The sequence below is a fragment of the Molossus molossus genome, unplaced genomic scaffold (assembly GCF_014108415.1).
Source record: "Molossus molossus isolate mMolMol1 unplaced genomic scaffold, mMolMol1.p scaffold_m16_p_23, whole genome shotgun sequence".
Lineage (NCBI taxonomy): Eukaryota > Metazoa > Chordata > Mammalia > Chiroptera > Molossidae > Molossus > Molossus molossus.
Window position 1 is genome coordinate 3,298,649 of NW_023425359.1, and position 17,680 is coordinate 3,316,328.

The 17,680-nt window shown below is 46.4% G+C and overlaps 1 protein-coding gene across 1 annotated transcript in view; it reads left to right on the top strand.

Moving 5' to 3' along the window:
* The window catches only part of RYR2 (ryanodine receptor 2), a 450,374-nt gene that overhangs the window by 109,328 nt on the left and 323,366 nt on the right, over positions 1-17,680 (top strand). Inside the window, exons 10-12 of the mRNA XM_036277752.1 lie at positions 9-108; positions 1,042-1,138; positions 16,570-16,644. Coding sequence (XP_036133645.1) covers positions 9-108; positions 1,042-1,138; positions 16,570-16,644 — 272 coding nt within the window. The remainder of the gene's footprint in view (positions 1-8; positions 109-1,041; positions 1,139-16,569; positions 16,645-17,680) is intronic.

Genomic DNA, 17,680 nt, shown 5'->3' on the forward strand with positions numbered 1-17,680 from the left:
TCCCGCAGCACCTGTCCTACGGCAGCGGCAGCCTGCACGTGGACGCCGCTTTCCAGCAGACTCTCTGGAGCGTGGCCCCCATCAGCTCAGGAAGTGAAGCCGCCCAAGGTACTCACTCCGCCCCAGGTGGAGGGCTCATCCCTGACGCCGGGGTGGCGCCCCCTTGTGGTCTGAGCTGGCTGTGCATGAAGCGTGTCAGTGTTCTGTAGCGCAGGTGCAGCACAGTTAAGACTCACGAGTTGCTATTTAAAGTGAAGTTTGTGTTACAACTTTCCTTTCCTATTTTTACGCTGTTGTCCGCTTTACTTTATGGGCATGGTTTTTATGGGCTAGCTTTCTGGGGCTACTTTCTCCAGTGTCTTGGCCCCAGGGTGCTGCTCCATTAGGCTGATGTCAAGGTTTCCGATCTTCCAGGCGGTTGGTTTGGGGCTGGGTCCCCACAGTGCTTATGCGGCAGGGTTTCCGGGGAATCTGCATTGGTTCTGATTGTCACCTGTGTGGGTTCCACGCTGAGCCGTTCCACACGTGTGTACTTAAGGGAGGATTTCATGGGGTCAAGGTGGTGTTTTCTAGTGGGAGTGTCACTGACTCGGGGGCTCAGGGCCCGGGGCAGCCTGGCACCGCCCATGTCTGAGATTTGGCTGGGAACTAAGCCCTGATAGAAGATTGGACCAGATGACCTCTCTGGCCAGCAACAGTGACCATGACAGTGCTGATGTGACTGAAGCTTAACCCTTACCGGGTATCTGATTGGTTGAAGCTTAACCCTTACCGGGTATCTGATTGGTTGAATTTTAACCCTTACCGGGTATCTGATTGGTTGAAGCTTAACCCTTACTGGGGTATCTGATTGGTTGAATTTTAACCCTTACCGGGTATCTGATTGGTTGAAGCTTAACCCTTACCGGGTATCTGATTGGTTGAATTTTAACCCTTACCGGGGTATCTGATTGGTTGAAGCTTAACCCTTACCGGGGTATCTGATTGGTTGAATTTTAACCCTTACCGGGTATCTGATTGGTTGAATCTTAACCCTTACAGGGTATCTGATTGGTGGGGACGTCCTGAGGTTGCTGCACGGACACATGGACGAATGCCTCACTGTACCGTCAGGAGAACACGGGGAGGAGCAGCGGAGGTGGGTATGGACCCAACACCGTGAGCCTTGCATGTTCTTGCCTTCAAACCATTTTTAAAATGAAGGATCTGTCTGTTCAGGCCATTCGCATAATAGAAAGGGGGCCTGTAACATTCCTCTGTCTGCTGAATGGTCCGTCTGTTGGCCTCCTTAGAAGGTTTTTCTCCTGCTATGTTTTATTACCTATCAGTAGAATTGCTGAAAAAAAATTATAACATGGTAAGAAGCACCAAATTAAATAAACTGAGTGGGAGTAGTGAACACATTGAACAAACCACTTAAAACTACATTAAATGTTCATTAATTTTGATTGATTCTCTTTCTGGAACATTTAGTCTCAAATTCAGTTTCAAAGTCATATTTCTCAAATTGTACAGGAGTTTATGACATTTTTTATTACCTCTCATTTGCTGCCATAGATACTAGAACTGACCACTTTAACGTTTTAGGTGATTATAAGTCCTCTCTCATGTTAATATTATTTGGCATTGGGCCAGGATTGACGTAGTCTGGGTCACTGGAGAACGTGAACAGATATGAAAACAGAAAAATATTTAGGATCATCTGAATGCTCTGCTTTGCCTCACGAATCCACGGATGAACGTGCTGAGTTTAACGCAGATGCACGAGTTCGCTGGGAGAGGAGGCTGTCTGGGTGGTTCATCACGTCTTTTAGTTTTGGGGGCACATTTCTCGTAATATTAACATACACATTTAGATTGTAATTGAATAATGATTTCTTTTGTGATTTAAAGAAGGCTGCAGGGAACATTTAGAACGTTAAAATCATGAACTAGCTGCTTAACCTTGGGAAAGGTCTCTGAGGTCTGCGTAGCCCTCGGACCCCCATCACCTGGCGGGCAGTGCAGAGTAAGAAGCCTGGGAAGGTTCTCTGAACTGGAAGTGCTGCTTTGTGGGTGAGGGGGAGATGCTTACGGTGTTGGGAGGGTTTGTATAAAGATGAGAGGGGGCACCAAGGGCAGATGGTTTGAAGAATTAATTCCAAACAGGAGAATACGCCTAGGACTCGGGGTGGGAGAGTGTTCTGGGAACAGCCTTGTTCAGAGTGGCAGGGGGGTGGGGAGGATGGGAGTGGAGGTGGGAACCAGAGAGGGCAGCCTGGGCGCATTCCCGCCTGGCTCTGCGCCCAGGCAGTTAGGAAGGAGTGGGGTGTGGGGTAAAGTGGTCAGCCCTGATGGGCGAGAGGAGCTCAGACCAGGGGTGCACAGAATCTGAATCAGGGAAACCAGCCAGGGGAAGGTGTCGTCATTCATGTTGGAGACAATGAAACCACCTAGAGGGTGGCCACCAGAGTGCAGAGGGTCCCGTGGGGCAGGGACGTGTGAAGCCAGATTGACTGGTTTCGGATGAAATGGTGTGGACTGTGGGAGAAGGAGTCCAGTCCAGGGCAGTGCTTCCGACGCAGTGAAGAGGTGGTGCTGCGGACTGGAGGCGGTGGACAGGCTGGGTGCGAAGGGTGTTTTGGACATTGGTAAGCGCAGAGGGTCCATGGAGCATCAGCCAGGCAGGACAGTGGAACTTCTGAGTCTTTAAGTTCAGCACAGCTGGGTTGGATGTTGATCTCAGGTGCATGGGGGAGCAGAAGGCATGGGACCCCCAGATGGAGGGAGGAGTTGAGATTAAGGGTGATTTCATCAATTTGGCATTGCTTTAACAAGTCTGCGAGCCTCGAGCGGTCTACGCAGAGATGAGGCAAAGGGTGGGGCCCTGGAGAATGCTGACGCGTACATGTAGGATACGGGTTGGCGAAGAGGTCAGCAAGGGTCACCGTGACCAGGGCAGCTAGTCATGGAAGCAGAGGATGGCGCGTCGCTGCGTTAGATGCCCTGATGTGTTTGTATGTAGACTCGGGCAGACGGAAGCCGTGTCCCAGCCTGTGATGTGTTCAGTGAAACACGTAGACCGAGTCCTCTTGAGCCTCTTCCTGTTCTGCAGACACGTGGAGATTTCTGGTGGAGGCGTCAGGCTCAGCCACTGACTGTGTGACGTGTGCAGGGGACTTCATTTCTGCAAACTGCTTTTCTTCTCTGTAAAGTGCAGAAATGTGACTGTGAACTGCCACTTCCCGGTTGTCGTGAACATTCAACGAGAACAGGCCTGTCGAGTGCTCGATGCTTGTGAAGAGGTCAAACATTTCTGTTGTTGTTATTATTGAGACGTAGCAGCAGCGTTTAGTCAGATGTGGAAAAATTGGAGGGGCCCCGGGCATGTGGGTGACAGTCGGTAGAGCAGGGACGTTGGAACGTTGGAGGAAGAGACACTGAACTACATCTGAGCACACCTGGATTCTTTGAATTGAGTGTCCTGGAGAGAGTGTGCGGAGCAAGGGCTCTGGTGCGTGCTCAGGCATGGAAGCCAGTATCGGACAAGCGTAGTTTTGTTTTAGTGGTTGGCTGTTTTCATTTTCACTGAGAATATTGGGTGCCAGGTCCCAGACTTCCTCGACTCGACTCACTGGCAGAGACTCCAGGTGTCCGCCACTCCTCGCCTTAGAGAACCTGTGCAACATGGCGTGTTCCTGAGCACGCACTGACAAAGCATCCTCCTCATCCTTCCGACGGCTGCTTATTCATGCAGAGAAAACCAGGGGAATTCCAGACATCTTTTAATATTTTCTTATTTTTGTATTTTTAAATCCTCTCCCGAGGACATTTTCCCATTTATCTTCAGATAGAGTGGGCGGGGCATCAATGTGAGAGGGACACATTGACTGGTTGCCTCCCGCATGATCCCGATCAGGGCCAGGGACAAACCACAAGTGAGGTGCATGCCCTTGACCGGAACTGAACTCGTGACTCTGATCTGTGGGCTGACGCTTAACCACTGGGCCAAACCGGCCGGGGCTCCAGACATGTTTCAGTGTTGTCTGTACCCACTTTCCCGCTGCACATGTGATGAAGTCTGCCCCGGCCCCTGATGGTCTTGATTCTGTGTCGCTTGCTTCTGGGTCACACTGAGACCACACAGTGAAGCTCTCCCTGGACAGCAACACCAGCGAGAACACACCCTGCGCCCTGCACCCTGTACCCTGTGCCCTGAGCCCTGCACCCTGTACCCTACACCCTGTGCCCTGAGTCCTGCACCCTGTGCCCTGAGTCCTGCGCTCTGCACCTTGCACCCTGCACCCTGAACCCTGCGCACTGCACCCTGTGCCCTGAGTCCTGCGCTCTGCACCTTGCACCCTGCACCCTGCACCCTGAACCCTGCGCACTGCACCCTGTGCCCTGAGTCCTGCGCTCTGCACCCTGCACCCTGAACCCTGCGCTCTGCACCCTGAAAACTGCACCCTGTGCCCTGAGCCCTGCACCCTGCACCCTGTACCCTGCGCCCTGCACCCTGTGCCCTGCACCCTGTACCCTGCACCCTGCGCCCTGAGTCCTGCACCCTGCGCCCTGCATCCTGCACCCTGTGCCCTGAGTCCTGCGCTCTGCACCTTGCACCCTGCGCCCTGCGCCCTGCACCTTGAGCCCTGTACTCTGCACCCTGTGCCCTTTTCCCTGTACTCTGTACCCTGTGCCCTGCACCCTATACCCTGAACCCTGCACCCTGAACCCTGTTCCCAGAGCCCTGTACTTTGCACCCTGTACCCTGCGCCCAGCGCCCTGTGCCCTGAGCCCTACTCCCTGAACCCTGTGCCCTCTGCCCTGCACCCTGCGCCTTGCACCCTGTGCCCTGTGCCCAGCGTGTCGCTGTGGGTCAAGTTAGATGAAGTGGATGTCAGATCATGACTTGAGGGTGGAAATGCATCAGAAAAGGCAGCAGGAACCTAAGGATGTTGCTTAAGAAAGGAGACTGGCACTTGTCTTGATTACATGGGGAGATCCAGCAATTGTTTGCTTTAACAATAAAAATAATTTATCTTTACACTCATAGAACACTTTATTATTTCGAATGTTAGTATCACTGCGTAGATGTCTTCCGTGTTCCTCAGTTCTCACCCTGAGGCTAGTGTTTCTGGGACGGGGAAGGACCGCACGGCGCAGCCTGTGGGCAGCCTTCCTGTGCGTGATGGGAATCTGGGTGGGGGAGAAACACGCAATGATAACCTAAAACATATATTTTGACTCATTGAAAAAAAGAAGTAAAACATTTGGTTTTTGGACAGCGATTTGAAAGCGGGACCCGTTCTGGGGCAGTCTGGGATTTCCCTGCGGCCGGGACCGGCCCCATGGGCACTTGTTGTGCAGGCGGGATGCTGAGTCAGCGGGTTGGCGTGAGGAGCGGTGGGTGGGGAAGGAGACGCCGTGGGGACACTGCTGAGGCGCTTAGGAACACGCACGAGTGCTGGGTCCTGCGTGGGTTTGTCGGCCTGCCCGGTCCTGACCCATGGACAGGTACGAACACACATGACTCCAGCTGTAGCGGCTGCAGTGCTCGCTGGTTCTGTAAGTCTCGACCCAGTGGCGTTCTCTTTGCTTCCTCTGCACATTGGGTTTGTGTGCGTGGTGTCTGCATTCGCACGAGCGCATTAAAACACTCTTACCATGAAGAGCACGCATGTCGTTAAACAGAATTACTTTGGAGAATGACGCCTACCAAAGTTACACTAAACATCACTTCCTGCTCATAGTCTTTTAATGGATTGAATTCGGACGTGCTCCTGAATTATAGCATCACTGTTGTTTTATTTTAACTTTCTTGAGGTTTTTCCCAGGAAGAGATACGGCTGTAGAATTACTGGTGTACAACTTGTCTGAACAGAAGTCGTGCGCAGTCTGGCGAGAGGGCGAGGTGGCGCCGAGCTTCTGGGGACTGGCAGTGTCCTGGTTCCTGCACCTGCCGGACAGGGAGGGGAGCGAGTTAGGGAGAAACAGATGCTGGGGCTCGTCAGGTGCAACGTAGTGTTTTAATTATTGCTTTAAAAATAAAATTTTGAGCTGACAGTTGCCAGATGGGAGGGGGCTTGGCAGACTCGTGAAAACGGTGAGGGAATGAAGAAGTACAGATTGGCACTTACAAAACAGTGACAGGGACATGAAGTGCAGCATAGGAAGTATAGTCAGTAATGTTGTAATAACTATGGGTGGTGCCAGGTGGGCACTAGAATAGTTGGGGGATCACTTCTTAAATTGTATAAATGTCTAATCACTATGCTGTACACCTGAAACTAGTATTATATGTCAACTGTAATTGAAAAAGAAAGAAAAAAAAAGGTAAATAAGCTTTTGTTCTGGAGGCTTGGAATTTGAGTACCAATGATTATTTTAAGCATGAACTATTTTATATAGTGAGTATGTCCTGTTCTAGATTCTGTCTCTGGACTGTATCTTATTGATTACTTCATCTATTTTTTTATCCTCACTCCAGGACATTTTTCCATTTTTTGTTCAGATAGAGTGGGAGGGAGAGGGGGGGGGAGAGAGAGAGAGAGAGAGACAGAGAGCGTGAGAGAGAGCGCGCGCGCGAGAGAAACATCGACGTGAAAGGGACACATCAAGTGACTTCCACCCGCATGACCCAACCAGGGCCAGGGACAAACTGCAACCGAGGTACGTGCCCTTAGCGGGAACCGAACCCAGGTCTCTCTGGACCGCAGGCCGACGCTCTAATCGCTGAACCAAACCGCCCAGGGCTACTTCATCCATTTTTATGTGACTGAAATAAAATGCGCACACTGACAGGTGAAACATGCACCATCTGAATTATGGACATCCTACTTTTCAGTTAATAAATTTTAAAATGGGTAAATCAGGGGAATCTTATTCAGAATTATGACTTAGGACCTGTGATGTGGGAACCAGTATTAAGGGAACGTTTTTTGAGAAGCATTATTTGTGTGTGAGGTCAGGTTTTGCACATAAGTCGTTTTATTCACTCAATAAAAAGTCATGGAAGGAGCAGCCTGTCTGGATGCTGGTGTAGTGGTGGCTGTAAAGACAGTCTCTTTCCTCAGGAGTTTCCAGTCTGAGAGGACATGAGTGTGCGTTGTCATCAACGCCACAGCCCTGGGACACTGATGAGATGCAGTCAGTGGAAAGTGCGGTGGAGAGACACGCAGGAGAGAGGACGTGGAGAGCCGTGTGTGCTGTGGGCTCCTCCGCTCTGTCCGGTGACTTTGCAGGGCAGGGCAGCTAAGTCACCATTCCCGCCAGTGTCTGGAAGTCAGCCCCGCGGTTGGTTCCAGAGTGTGACTCAGCAGGCAGAAGCCTTGCAGTAAGCACACAGGAAAATAGTTTTGCCTCCATTCCCCTTTTAATAGGATGATTTAATGAGCTGTACTTTTAAATAATTGATAAGGCCTGAGATGGGTTTCATGTAATGAATTCAGTGTCTCAGGCTGGCTGAGAGAGAGGCTTGGCTGTCTGAGCGCGGGCGGGTGACCAGCGTCCTTGCAGGGGCTGTGTGAGCTCAGCCCCTCCCTGGGCGGGAGCTTGTCGAGCAGCTCAGTGGTCAGGGATGAAGGGAACACACATAAAGCTTCTCTCGTCCTTGACCACCACGGTCCCCACCCGGTCTTGTGTGTACCTTCTTGTCTCAGGTTTGGGAATAAGATTTCTAAACAGTTGTCATGGAAGTAGGCCAGTTTCCAAAGGAAAGCAGTTCTCTCTTCATGGCCTCTTCTCCCTTGAGGGAGATCACTGTCCCCCCAAACTTGACTCCCGCTGAGAGCAGGGGGCACCTGGCCATGCTGCAGCCCCTCTGTGGGGCAGCCCCTGGCGGGAGCCACACTCGCAGGAAGCACAGGTCTGGAATGCACCGTTCTCAGAAACAGATCGAAGGTGAAGGATTGAAAATAGTCACATACGCGACGGACACAGACAGAAGTGCAGTGAAGGTGGGGGTGTCATTGGGGGAAAAGGGGGACATCTATGATACTGTCAACCATAAAGATAAATTCAAAAAAATATCTACAGGCATCTCAGTGAAAATGAAAAACAGTGGAGAGGTTTGATGCACTTAACGTGGGTGAATTGAAAACCAACATTAAGAAAAAATGTATCTCCTTTATTTTTTCAGTGAAAATTTAAGACCATTTTTCTTGTCCACATTTAGGTTATTTAACTCTATATAGAAGCAACATCTTTCAGAAAGAAAAGAGTTCCCCCTTCTTTTTTAAAATTAATTTATTTTTGTTACAGATGGTTCTCCTTTTTCCTCCATTGACACCTTCCTCCCAATCCTGCCCCCCCACACTGTTGTCTGTGTCCATGGTTATGCACAAATGCATGTAAGTTCTGTGATCTATTCCCCCGCCCCCAGCTTCCCTTCTTTTTAATTTCCAAATGCTGTTGTGGTTGTATTGTATTGTGTATGGAGTGAAAAATGGAAGTCACAAGATGTTTTTTGCCATTTTTCTGTCTAGTCCTATTTACACAAGGCTCTTTATATTGAGTAAAAGGATATTAATATGTTGTTTTGGTTAATCCTCACCCGAGGATATTTTTTTCCATTAATTTTTAGAAAGAGTGGAAGGGAGGGATGGAGAGAGGGAGAAACATCGATATGAGAATTGAACCCATGACCCTTTGGTGCTCAGGCGGACACTCTAACCACTGAGCAACACCAGCCAGGGAGGGTATTAATGTTTTTAATCCAGGACGATACATTTACATTTTATACAGATGTGTCATCTCAAAACACCTGTTTCCCTTGTGCAGCAACTTGAATAGAAATATCGTTGCAAACTCCAGGCCGAGGAGCCGCTGCTCTAGCCCCGTGTAGGCACCAAGCCCCTGGTCTCTGTCCCCGCTGGACTCCACAGCTCGTGGCCCCGGCCTGGGCTGCTGCTCCGCAGATGCCGTCGGGGGCTTCCGCAGAAGACAGTGGTAGGAGCAGAAATTCTGCCGTAAGAGGGTAAACGGAGACTCTTGTAATTTCACACCGAAATGACCTTTTAATCCTGGTCTACTTTACAATCCCTTCAACTCAACTCCTTTAGTGCGTGTTGGGGGACGTGCCTGTTGCAGGCATTTCGGTGTGAGCTGGCCGTAGAAATGACGGAGAGCCAGCCCATCTTTCGGGCACTGCCCGTCTGTGAAGATCTCAACAGCACTGCCCTGGCCGGGTAGCTCAGTTGGTTACAACATTGTCCCAATACACCAAGGTGGTGGGTTGGATCCCCGGTCAGGACATATGCAAGAATCGACCATTAATGCATCAATAAGTAGAATAGCAAATCAGTGTTTCTCTCTCTCCCTCCTTCCCTCCCTCCCTCAAAGCAGTAAGTAAATAAAAAGCATATACATACAAAATGAACTTAACAACACCACAGCACATTCAGGAAGAAGGAGTGTTAATGTGGGAGAGGCCGATGTAGAAAACATACGCACCATCCTACCCTTTGAGGAAGACTGGGCAAGGCAGGAATCTGGGTTAAGAAAACATGGTACCTGCACTGAGGACCACTCTGGTAACTCAGGAGGGCTGCAGGGCCCCCGTTTGTACTATTTTGGTGAGTCCTTAAAGATTGTCTGCTTGTAATTTGGAGAGGTGAAGAAAAACCGTCTTAATCAGCATGCCAACCTGAGTGAGTAGAAAATGATGTTGAGGCTTGTGAGCCCCAGCATCTTTGGCTAAGAGCCTCTCGTATTGGAAACACCTTGACTTCAAGTCACTCCCAGGAAAGAGTCCCGGTTCCCTTCCCCTCGCAGGATCCAAGCCTCTTCTCTCGAGGAGGTGGCACTGGCTGAGGGACAGAGAAGGGGAACAGAGCCTGGGGACCCCAGAGTGCAAGTCACCGAAATGGTAGTGTGGGACCCAGCAAAGTACAGCACCTCAGGAGGGCTCAAGGCTACACCCTTCAAGCAGAGAGAACCAGCTGTGAAGTATTATGTCAACTGCAGGTGTTTTGTAGCTAATCTTTATCAAGTTGAGAAGTTTCCCTCTTCCAGTTTACTAAGGGTTGATTATGAATAGATGTTGTCCAATGCTTTTTGTTTGTCTGATATGCTATTATAATTTTTCTTCTTTAGCCTGCTGCTGTGATGGATTTTATAAATGTTCAGTGACATTTTATTTAATAGCCTTGTGTGTACAAAAAGAGAAAATTAATAATTCTTGCTGCCTATATTGAAGCCAGACATTTCTTTTGAGTTAAAAAATAGTGATAGTTCACCCTGGCCCATGTGGCTCAGTGGTTGTAGCATTGTCCTATAACTGAAAGGGGGGGGATTCAACTCCCCGTCAGAGCACATACCCAGATTGTGGGTTCGATCCCCAGTGAGGGTGCATATGGGAGGTGGTCGATTGATGTTTTTCTCTCATTGATGTTTCTCTCTCTCCCTAAAAATCAATTGAAAAACAAAAAACAACACCACATATCCTCAGATGAAGATTAAAAATAAATAGCCCAGCCGAAGTGGCTCAGTTGGTTGAGCATCGTCCTGTGCACCCAAAAGTTGCCGGTTTGATTCCCAGTCAGGGCACATACCTGGTTTGCAGGTTTGAGCTCTAGTTGGAGAGCATACCAAAGGTGGCCAATCCATGTTTCTCACATCAGCATTTCCCTCTCTCTTCTTCTTCTCTCTCCTTTCTTTTTCTCTCTGTAAGCATGTCCTCAAATGAGGGTTAAAAACATTTTTTTAAATAGTAATAGTTTTATGGATACCACTTATGAGTTTTATAATCTATTGTGTTAAAATTAAAAAAAAAAAATCCCACCATTGTAATGTTTAAAAACATTTTTCAAAGGAGAATTGAATTCTGTCATCCATGATGCATTCATTAAACATTAAGTTAGGAAGAATGAATATTTCTGATATTATGTTACTGCCCTGCATTACAGTAACTGAAATACATTGATAAGCCTATTGCTGTTTCTACTGAATTTTGCATAACCTGTCATAGCACTTGAATAGGCAAGTCCATCTTCAGAGGCTGGTGAGCTAGTCATAATTTTATACTTTCAACTTGTGTAATCGATACATTGTCGAATTAGATGTGGCCATTAAAGTACCTTTCCTTATTGCTGTGCTCTGTTTTGACACTGAGCATTTGTTACATTTTGTATCCTCTCTCTGGACAAAAATGAAACCAGAATGCATGAGAAAGTGGAACTCCAGTAGCAACACCCCTCATTGCTTTCAAGCCATGTGGTCAATCACTGGTGAATGCGAGGAACGTTTTGCCAGAGGTACTGCAGTAATAATTGACTTGCAATCTATTCAGTTTTAAAACAATATACTAACTTATTTATGCTTCCTTATGTTGAAGAAACAAAAGTGAATTGAAAATGTCTTCACTGTTCTTTTTGTAATTTAGGTATAAAACAGTTCTGTTGCTTATACTTCATTGATCAAACTGAAGTTTTCTGGGATGAGCTAAGGGATCTGAAACACTATGAATTTGTCTATAATTATCTTGGGAGGAAAAAATAATGAATAATTCACAATGTGAATATAATTTTATGTTTATTTATTTATTTTAGAGAGGAAGGGGGAGAGAGAGAAACATCAGTTGGCCGCCTCCTACAAGCCCCGTACTGGGGATCGAGCTCACAACCTGAGCTTGTGCCCTGACTGAGAATTGAACCGGGACCTCTCAGTCCATGTCGTCCCCTCAGCCACACCAGCCAGGCTATAATTTCATATTTAGAAATGTTTCAAGATAGATAAGTTGGACTTTCTATCAATTACTATTGTAATGTTTAATTTTCTATGTCAACTTGATTGAGCTGTGGGGTGCCCAGATACTTGGTCAAACATTATTTTGGGTGTTTTTGTGAGGGTGTTTTTGGATAAATTTAACACTGAAGTTGATAGACTGAGTAAAGCCGATTGCCCTCCCCGGTAGGGGTGGGCCTCATCCAATCAGTGAGCGGCTGGAGGGGATGAAGCAGCTGAGTCTTCCGTGAATCAGTGGGACGCCTCCGTCTGACTGCCTTTGTGCCGAGACATCGAGTATTGCCCGCCTTTGGACTGAAACTGAAATGTCAGCTTTTGGGGTCTGGAACCTGGTGTCACTCTTTGGACTGACCCTCACACCCTCAGTTCTCCTGGGTCTCCAGTTTGCCAACTGCAGACCTGGGGTTTTGTCCGCCTCCATGATCACATGATTTGTAGGTGAACATTAAGCTGCAGAGATTAATAAAACAGTCACTTGATTTGTTACATAGGACTACTGGAAGCAAAAGGAGTGTGCAAATCATGGTGGAAAACATGCAGAATCAGGCCACTGACCCTAGCAAGAGGCTAGCAAGGAGGTGATCTGAGTTATGGCTTCATGTCCTACTTATGTTGTCCCAAGCAACTTTATAATTTAGGACGCATACCTTTGTTTATGAACAAGTATATGATACTATTGACAGTTCAATTTAACAAATAATATTTTGTCCTTAACTCCTATCTGGAAACATTGAACATAACGCCACCACCATCATCATCCACCCCCTCAGAGCTAATATTTGCCCAATAGGAACCTAATAAAAATTAGTCTCATTTTCCTGTGAAGAAACGAGGCACAAAGAAGTTAAGTAACTTTGCACAAGTCCATATAAAGAAGTTAAATCTTCAGAAAGTTAATCACAATCAAATGTAAGAGTGCCCTGGCCGGTGTGGCTCAATTGGTTGAGCGTCATCCTGTGCGCCTAAAGGTTGCTAGTTTGATTCCTGGTCAGGGCACATGCCCAGGTTGTAGGCTTGATTTCTGGTACGAGGTATGCAGGAGGCAGCTGATTGATGTTTCTTTCCTCCTCCTCCTCCTCCCTCCCCCCTTCCCCTCCTTCTTTTCTCTCTAGAAAAATTAATTAAAATTTAAAAAAAGGTAAGAGTGACTTACCACCTTCTTGGCCCTTGCAAACCATGAGCTCATACCTGTGATGCACGCCAGGGAAGGTGCGCTGTAGCATCACGTGAAAGAAAGCGGTGTCCCTGCAGGTGGAGGGTTCTCCTCACAGCATTCGATATATTATTAATAAATTGTTTCATGGTTCTGTGCTAAGGTCCACTGATTGGGTTGTGTGTCCTGTAAAATTCTCTAATAAATAGATGCCAATGTGTGCCGCCCAGTGCGTCTGTTAAGAACCTGTGAGGACCAGTGCTAGTTTTTCTGGACCTCAGATTCTGAAGAGGAGCTATCCTGGCTGTCAGAGGACCCTCTTGATACTGAGAAATAAGTAGTTTGACATTTGAGATAAGGCTTAAATTGTGTTTTGTAATAAGAAATACAAATATAGCTCACTATTATTTCAGTGGACAGAATTATACTTATGAGAGGTGGACTTGATAGCATAATAGGAAGAGTTGTGCTCATGAGAAGAGTCCTGACCGGGCCTCTCCAGGCGGTCTGAGTTCCTTAGTGAAGTGTGTGGTATGGGTGATAACGTGTTATGTGGACTTCACTTAGAGCCTGAAGCCAGCGATTCTCCAGGTGCCATCCAACAGGGCAAATTCTGTGGCTTCTCGGGTGCGCATATTTTTAAGGTTCCTTTTGGTGAAATTACAGTGCATTTTTCTGACCTATGAGCTGATCCTTTAAGATTTTTGCATTACACATAATAGTAATGTCCAGTTATTTGAACATATTTTCTTTTTCTCATCTGGTTTGTTGGAAAAAATCTCAGTGAAGGAAGAGCTGCAGGTGCCTTTGAATTTTGGCGTCTTCTCTGCCGGCGGCACTGGAGCTTCCGTGGTGATGCGCAAAGCCACTGTCCTGTGTGTCTGCTTAGTTTCTTAGAGACGCCGTCCTCCTCCTCAGCCTTCCTGTTGGCAAGGGCACTTGCTGTGAAGATGGTCACTTAGTTGTATGAGTTTAATTTGCTCTACATCCGTCCACTGGTGAACTGGGCGGTCTGTGAACGGGCGTTTTCCTGGACTCTGGTTTAATATCCAGACTTGGTGCAGGGAAGGGGCGGTGTCTTCCTCAGGAACGTGTGCTCTCCAGCGGGCCCATCTCTCAGTCCCCGGGGAAGCCCTTCGTGCCATTGACTCTGGGCTGAAATCCTTATGTCCGGGGCCTTGATGCCTTGATGCCAGTTTTCCGTCTGAAGTAGCAGCCCAAGGGGGCCACGGGGAGCCGCCCAGGAGGCCGGGGAAGCTGTGCTGACCTCCTGCCCCGCCTCCTGCCCCGCCTCCTGCCCGCCTCCTGCCCCGCCTCCTGCCCCGCCTCCTGCCCGGCCAGCGCACAGAAGCCCCATCTGCAGCAGGGGGCTGACCGCCTCCTGGCGCCACCGGCTGGGGAGCTTTGTAAAAACATGAAGAAGTGATCAAAGGTAGAGGTCCCTTCAGCAGCCAGGTATTCAAGAAAGTGAACCAGATAAAACAAAATATTTCAAGTAGGAAGGAGGATCCAGCTGTTGCTTTATATTTGTGTTTTTAAATATTTCTCTTCAATTAAAAAATCATAAAGTTTCTACTTATATAAATAATAAAAGAACTGTTAAATTTAGTCAATAAAAGAAAAGTTATGAAAGTGATTAAAACATTTGAATAATTCTCCATATACTTTATTATGTATAAGATATACAGTTTTACATAAACATTATTTATGCTATTTGTATCTTAGAACTCATTTTATTTTGTTTTCAAGCTTGATTTTTACATACCTTTCCCTGTGTAATAATAGCTTGGTGTTCATTATTTGACAACTTTATGCTCATACAGATGATACAGCTGCATATGTACATACACACATATGTGTGATAGATTCATAATGACTTATTTTTGGACAGAAAAATGTATGTCATTTACTTTCCTGCATGTTATTATCTTACTTAACACATCAGACCATCTCTTGCGTTTTTTTATTTTCTCTTGGTTCATTTTGTTTTCTATTTAATCTCTTCAGACAAACTGTTTAGTTTCTTTGTTTTCATTATTTCTTCTCTAATACGTAAGGGATTATAGGCTAGAATTTTTCAGAGTTGGTCTGTGAATCGCAGATGGTCATGAAGTGTTTTTCTCTTCGTTATATTCTCGACAGGTTCTAAATTGTTTCCTCTTTGACCCATAAATCCCTTAGGAGAGGTTCTTAATTTTCCAAGTTGTTAATTTTTTTTACCTTTTTTAATATTTATTTCCAAATTTTATTGGTTATGATCAGAAAATGTGATGAATAAATAGCTTAACTATAAAAATAATCTGATAAGCTTTTCTTTATGGCCAAGTATAAGATATTAAGAGTTATAATTGAGTTAAAATTATTTATTTGTGTGTATCTATCTTTATATCCAATTGCACTAACATTTTGTTTATGTTTGGACATGCATTATTTTTCAAGTATATACCCAGGAATTCTGGTTTAATTGGCCTGCAAGTCGTCTGTGTCCTGGAGTTTTTAGGGTTTTCCAGGTGATTCTAATCCACCTCCAGTGCTAAGAATCACTGCCCCGGTGAAAGGTAGTCCCAGCCCCGTGGTTTGGGGTGTGGAACAGCTGCATCAACATCACCTGGAACGTGTTAGAAACACAAATTCTTGGGCTTCACCCAGTCCCCTGAATTGGAAACTGGAGGTGGTTGTAACCCTCACTGAGCACTGAGAACCACCACTCCACAGCAGAGGCTAGACACTGAGGGTGACTTTGTCCCCCAGAGGACATTGGTAATGTCAGGAAACATTCTTGGTGTCACCGCTGGGGTGGGGGAGGGGACAGCTTCTGTTGACCTGTAGATGCTCAGATGCTGGAGACCAGGGATGTGGTCCCCAGTACACGGCAAACACTGACATCGGTGCGCCGTGTAGAAACTGACAGACCGAGGTTTTCCACCCTGGCTCCCGTTACAACCAGCTGGAGAGCAGTTCCAGTGTCTGACTCCAGGTTTGGTCAATGGTGAGGGCAGGGCACAGGGATTTTGAAAGCTGTCATGTGATTATATTCACAGCCATGACTGAAAATCACTGCTGTGGACACTGGTCATTGATGCACCTAAAACCCTTAGGTTATAATGCATGGACCAGGGTGGTCCTGAACCTACTGATCAGTTTTCACATGAAAAGATAGACAAGTATTCATTTTACCTCTTGATGGGAAGTAAGGAACTGCAAATCTGAATGTGTTTAATAATATAGGGTGTTCCAAAATTATGTATACACACAAAAAGTGTTTATTAAAATACATTTTATTTTCAAAATGTAATAGAATTTACAGACACTATGTGTACATTTTTTCGGGTCACCCTGTATATTAAATGGCACCTAAAGTTATAGCTCAGTACTTTTATGGACCCGAATTGAATGAGTAAGGTGAGTGTATTCACTGGGGTGGGGAGGCGAAGGGGGAGCTGGAGAGGAAATGGATGGAATTAGAGAGGTAAATGATACGACGATATGTTTACATCAAATGTTTATTTGGGGCAGACTTATGTTGACCACTGTTAGTATTTTTGGTTATTTTTCTTTCCATCTCTTCCAAAAAATATGACTTTAACTGTTTATCTGAAGGCTTTCCATTGGCTTTTCTCTATTAATTAGCTTGAAAAGTAGAGTCCAAGAATGAAACATGTTAAAATTGGGCTTTTTTTTTTTTTTTTAAACAGAACTGTGCATTACGAAGGGGGTGCCGTGTCCGTCCACGCACGATCCCTGTGGAGGCTAGAGACACTGAGAGTTGCGTGAGTACAGCATCTGAATAGCGTGTGGATGTTTCTGTGCTCCTGACTGTGCTGTGTGAAATGGTCACACTAACGATGAGAACAGACCACGTGAGACCTGAGAGGGGGGGTTTTCTTCTCTCTCCCCTTCGCCTCCTTCATAAGCCTCAGTTCACCAGGTGGTAGGTAACCTGCTTTTGTCTTTAGCCTCATTGGTTTTTGTAGCTTCATCTTCCCTGGTCTGTGCCACTCCTACAATAAGTGCTCCTGGGACAGTGATGGAAGGTTTGGGGACGCTCCTGCCGCACATTTCAGGTCTGCAGGCGCTGATTCAGCCTTGTAAGGGCACATGTAAAACGGAGGAAGCCTGAACATGCGCCAGAGCCCTGGATCTTTGCTGGCAGTCGCTGTGTTTACTTACAAATCACTGAACAGCTGAGTCAGCACTCTGGGTAACACGAGGTCACTGTGTATGAGAGAGAGATGAATTTGTGTGTGTGTGTGTGTGTTTCCTGATGGTTTGAATCTGTTCAGAGATTATTTTAGTTTCTTAAAATAAAGGTAACATTGATAATAAAAGTTTATTTTGAACTATTTTTAATAAAATTAAAATAGATTTAAAAATAATTATAAGGTTCTTTACGTTGCCTAAAAAGCAGTAAGATTTCAATGTATTTATTCTCTATTATGCTCTATATAGTATACTTTTTTTTAATCAAAAACATTTTTTTTTCTTTATTGATTTTTAGGGAGAGAGGAAGGGAAAGGGAGAGAGAGATAGAAACATCGGTGAGAGAGAACATCGACTGGCCGCCTCCTGCATGCCCTCCCACCGGGGATTTGGCCCACAACCTGGGCATGTGCCCTGACTGGGAATCGAACCAGCGATCTCTTGATCCATGAGTCGATGCTCAACCACTGAGCCACACCGGCCAGGCTATAGTATACTTTAAAGAAGTTATTGATTTGGGATTATAGACTCTATGGATGGTGTAAGGAACAATTTTAGTATATAAGAGCTGTCTTTGTAGATGTAATGTTTTGAGGTTAATTCTTA